This window comes from Buceros rhinoceros, unplaced genomic scaffold (assembly GCF_000710305.1).
Source record: "Buceros rhinoceros silvestris isolate BGI_N320 unplaced genomic scaffold, ASM71030v1 scaffold96, whole genome shotgun sequence".
Lineage (NCBI taxonomy): Eukaryota > Metazoa > Chordata > Aves > Bucerotiformes > Bucerotidae > Buceros > Buceros rhinoceros.
In genome coordinates this window covers 11,237-16,579 of record NW_010417882.1, presented here as the reverse complement: position 1 = coordinate 16,579, position 5,343 = coordinate 11,237, and the positions used below count along the sequence as shown (strand labels likewise).

At 39.3% G+C, this 5,343-nt stretch overlaps 1 protein-coding gene across 1 annotated transcript in view; it reads left to right on the top strand.

The window, feature by feature from the left end:
- The window catches only part of SLC26A7 (solute carrier family 26 (anion exchanger), member 7), a 66,174-nt gene extending 61,851 nt beyond the window's left edge, over nucleotides 1–4,323 (top strand). The window contains exons 16-18 of the mRNA XM_010138300.1: nucleotides 1,978–2,032; nucleotides 2,122–2,225; nucleotides 4,288–4,323. Coding sequence (XP_010136602.1) covers nucleotides 1,978–2,032; nucleotides 2,122–2,225; nucleotides 4,288–4,323 — 195 coding nt within the window. The remainder of the gene's footprint in view (nucleotides 1–1,977; nucleotides 2,033–2,121; nucleotides 2,226–4,287) is intronic.
- Nucleotides 4,324–5,343: the final 1,020 nt, after the last annotated feature.

Below are 5,343 nucleotides of genomic sequence, written 5' to 3'. Positions count from 1 at the left end.
AGAAAAGGGCAATGACGCAGCTCGTGAAGCTGAGGAGTGTCTGAGGGAACTTTGGAGAAAAGGAGGCTCAAGGCACACCTCATTGCTCTCTACAACTACCTGAAAGGAGGTTGTGGCAAGGTGGGGGTCAGTCTCTTTTCCCAAGCAACAAGTGATAGGACAAGAGGGAACAGCCTTAAGTTGTGCCAGGAGAGGTTTAGACTGGATATTAAGAAAAATTTCTTCACTGAAATTGTTGTCAAGCACTGGAACAGCTTTCCAGAGTAGTGATTGAGTTACCATCCCCTGAACCGTGTCCAGAAAAGGGCAATGACGCAGCTCGTGAAGCTGAGGAGTGTCTGAGGGAACTTTGGAGAAAAGGAGGCTCAAGGCACACCTCATTGCTCTCTACAACTACCTGAAAGGAGGTTGTGGCAAGGTGGGGGTCAGTCTCTTTTCCCAAGCAACAAGTGATAGGACAAGAGGGAACAGCCTTAAGTTGTGCCAGGAGAGGTTTAGACTGGATATTAAGAAAAATTTCTTCACTGAAATTGTTGTCAAGCACTGGAACAGCTTTCCAGAGTAGTGATTGAGTTACCATCCCTAGAGGTATTTAAAAGATGTGGAGATGTGGTACCTAGGGGCAGGTTTAATGCTGGACTTGGCACTGCTGGTTAATGGTTGGGCTTGAGGATCTTGAAAGTCTTTTCCAACCTAAACAATTCTATATGCTATGATTCCATATAACAGTCCGTTCTGTATGACGGATGAAAAATATGTTCAAAAGCTATTTCTTACGTTTCCACTGGGTCTGACATTTAATAATTGTTTAGTGAGTACAGATTTAGGTGAGTATGCGAGGTTTTGTTCGTATAATTTTTATAAGACAGAAGACCAGATTAGAACAGCACAGGCCTTTTCTTATCCTAACCATTTTATCAATTTACTGCAGTGATTAAGCAGAGAAGTAAGTGCTGCTGTAAAAATGTTAAATTAGAACTACATATATAGATGGGGATATAGTCAAAAAGAAAACTGGAAAAATAAGGTTAATGTGAGTTACTCTTTATTACATCTCTCCTCCAAATACAGGGCATTCCATAAAGAATCAATTAAAAAAAAATGGAACTGATTTCCAAAAGATCTTAGAGACCTCAGAACTATGAATTATGTCAAAGAAGTATTTCACGAATTTGTGAGAAGCAAATCCATCATGGGCTGTGAAGTGTACAGGCTGGGAGTGCAACTTCTGAGTGAATGACTGGTCCAAAACTGAGTTCATTGTGCAGTGGAGGAACACACTCAACGTGTCCTCATTGTTACACGCCTTCCTGAAATATCATCACTGTTGCTGGAGTTGGAGGGACTTTAAGACTGAGTCAGGCTTTTGGTTTCTGTTTAAAAACAGGTTATTCTGATCTTGTTCTCATTGAATCTCTTCTGTCAGAATTGTTCCAATTTTCATGGATTGTTTAAACATTTTTTGAAGCGAGGTCTGCTTTGGATGTTCCTCATCTGCCAGAAAAAGGTCCTGCTCTGGTTGCAGAGTTATTTTCACCTTTTTTTTTTTTTTACTTTCTAGCTTATTCAATATTTAGCCTCTGTGAAATTGAACATTTTGAAAGAAAGAATAAAGGTCAACTTACTGCTAAATGTAGAAAGATAGTTACGGTGCTTTTCTGATATACTGCTGGAAGTCTCACAGTTTCCTAGGCCTGATTCCTGGCTTTGTAGAAAACACAAAATTGTTAATCAAATTCAGATTTAACTCTTAGCAGAGCTGTAGAGTACTTTGAGGAGTTGGGAGGAAATCAGTGTGGGTTTGTGGTGTTTGCATCATGGAGGGGCTCACTCTGGTGGCTGCCGGCAGTATAGCTTCAACAGCAGCACTCCGTGCTCTACCTCCTTTGAATATGCTCTTTTTATGTATTTTATTCTCTGCTGGTGTTTTAAACAGGTGTGCTTTTTTTTTTTTATTTAATGTTTTCACACATATAGATTTACATGGACTGTAAAAACAGACACATCGATGTGTTGCTAGCGCACTGCAAAGGTAAGTATCAGCTTACAGCAAAATTTTTAATGTGACGGTTTATACACCCTCATTCCCTTATCAGTGCTCATATGTTTGTTTTCTTGCAGATTCCTTGATAAAAGCAATGCAGTACGGTGGAAATCTTGAATCTGAAAATCCTATCTTCTTCGAATCTATTTCTTCGGCAACGGATGCCATTCAAATTCACAGGGTGAGACTTACAGCAGGGGTAGGTGAAGTCTGGAGAGCTTCTTGGATGCTCACAGCAGTATGTTGAAGTCTGGGGAAATCTTATTTACACAGTGAACCTTCTGTGTGGAAATCTTTTGTCTGTTCTCTACAACTGGTCCTCAGCCTCTGGATGGCAGTTATCAAGTTTTGCCTGCTAGCACTCTTGCTGTCACTGTCTCTCCTTTAGCAACAACTTCTCAGTTTTCTATGCTGGATCCAGAGGCACTGTGTGCTGATGCAGTAATCTGGGTGCATTCTCCACTGGAAAGCACAAAGTCATCTAGAAACACCTAACACAGCCCCTTGGTGGGGAAAATTAACTCGCGCCCAGTTCTGCATTACTGAAATCTCACTCCTCTGTCCCTCAGCCTGGGTAGCCTAAACACACTTCGCACAGCACTGCACTGTTCTGACTGAAATGCTCGCTGGATCCTCAGCAAGTTTGTTTCAACCTAACAAGCTTGTTTCTATCCTGCACTGTAGTGTGCTGTGTTGGCTCGCTGATGGAAACTGGGGAGAGGAATTGCATGAGGTGGAAGAGAGAGCTAGAGGGAGAAAGGAGGCTTGGCTCAGAGATTGAGGCTGGAACATGCGTTTGCTTGAACGTGTATTTACTCAATAATTCTTGCATTTCTTGTTAAAAGGCTGTAAACCTGGGCCTTCCTCATAAATCGGGTGAGCCTTTTCCACTGTAATCCCCGCATGCATTACAAGTAGTGTGTTTTCCCATGGTTTTATTTATGATTCCAAACATGGCTAGAGCTTGGCTTAGAGCCTTCTCCAAGAGACATTAAACACATCATGGTCTGTGGTTTTGCTTTGTTTTTTTTCCCTCGCTTTATATTTTACTAATTAAAAATTAGAGTCGCCTATGGACAAAATCGCTTTCCATTGATTTATCCAGATAAGGTCAGTTGGCACAGTTGGTTTACTGGATTGACAATAAAAACATGTTCTCTTCAGAGCCTTTCAACGTTTTTCATTTTGTTACCCTGCAAAAAATAGTTTGCTGAAATGGTAACTTTAGGGCAAACATAATGGGGATGGCTGTTGTATATTTTGTCTGGGTCTGATTAGATGAATTAGGATGATTGTTGTGTTATAAAATGCCTTCATTCTTTATAGATATTAGTTAATTTTCCTAATATTCTTGTAAGATAGTTAGGGACTAGCATTCCCATTTTGTGGAAGTGGGACATGGACAGACCAGGGCAATTGTTCGAAGCGAAAAGGGAGAATGAGGGCTCAGAAGCTCTCTTTTTAAGGAACTGATCCCATGTTTCTACTAGAGCTGCTAGGCAAATCCAAACTCTGAATAGTGGCTAGTGGAGTAGTTGGAAGGTTCACACAAAGCCTCAAATTTTAACTATAATTACGAACAGTGTCTATACGTTGCTGATGCTTCTTTAGAGTATTCACAGTATGTGATTTGGGGTTATTTTATGTTTTCCTTGTGTTTAACACCTGAAGATGAACAGGAGTAAAAAGGTAGCAATAACAATAGCAGCACCACACTGTAACTAAAGGAGTCTGTCTATGTACTCTTCCTGTGCCTTTTTAAGATGCTGAAGTCAGTAGGAATTTTGAGTGTTTACATGAAGGAAAAATGACAGGATGGGATAGGAGAGGATAGGATAGGAAAGAATAGGAGGAAGGAATTAGAGAATTACAGAAAGTGATTCATTCTGATTTACATTTCAGCTTCCGCCACAGCAAGGAATAGTTTTTCACTGGCAGAAAGGTAGAGGCAAGAGGTCTTCGTGCTTCCTCTTAATCTCTGCTGATGTTCAGAAATGCAAAGGTGCTCTTATCTACATCCTTCAAGGATAATGTTATGCAATTCTCATTTTTATGTTGATAGATTCATATGAAACTCATCTGTTGCTTTATGCACTTCATTCTCATCATAAATCTCTTCTCATTTTTGATTTATTAGTCTTTATAATGGGATATTTTCAGGCTATCACTGGTTCATCTGTTGGTTTTACATTATATTCTAGGAAAATATTATAATATTTTTTTTTCTGTTTCTCCCAATTTAGAGTTACAGCAAGTTCAGTGAACAGAGTGAAGTGTGAAGTGTGATGGTTAATTTCATCTGCTCATATTCAGAATGAACTATACTACGGTTTCTCCTTAGTTTTTATCTCCAGGGGATCTCATAGATGATCTTTTGTATGCCATATATTTTTACTACATTCAGTAATGATAGATCTGCCATTCAGAAAAAAAAAATCTTTCGGCTGACATCACTCAGACAATGTTCATGCAATTACTCTATAGTGGTTTTGTGTAATATTGTTATATACATTTAGATACAAATTGTTAGACAGGGATTAGACAAACATGAGTTACTGACCATGTTTACCAGTGAGGTATATTCCTTTAGGTATCTTCTATTGTAATTAGTTTTAGGCATGCATCTGTAGTTTTGTACATGGAATAATGAGACATGAAGTCTTAAAACCAGTGTGTTATAATCAATACAGTACATGCAGGAAGCCATATACCAGCGCAAATACCTGTTTCTAATGGCTTATAATTTCTTCTGTTCAAGACAGCCATCTGCATTAACAACATCATATCAGAGCTCACATATTCTTCCATTTCTTGTACTTGGTTTTGTACGCCTTTCAATGCCTGCCAAAGTTACTAGATATTCAGAGAAGGCAAATGTATGTTGGCTAAGTGCACCGGATTGTCTCCCCCAGTAGCTGTCATGAATTATTATTACTATTTTTTAGATTTTCAAAGCCAAATGTATTTTTTAGAATACCATTCAGACTGAAGAGGAAAAACTGGTAATACGTTTCCAAAAGTTGTTCTTGTTTCCAGCACAGCATAGATTGCATTTCCAGTTTGAGCTGTGATATGGTGGGTGTTGAAATCTTCAGCTGTGGCAGATAAGAGGTGACAATGGAGAGACACATAAGGTGCCCGATCCTGATATGCAGCACTGCGTGTGAACACACAAATGGAGTGGAGGAACTTGGCTTGTAATCATGGATTGTCAGCAATCAGATTAGATTATGCTATCACACCAGTGTCATGTTATGTGGCAACATGTATGACTTGTTTCCTCTTGCTTTTGTTGTCAT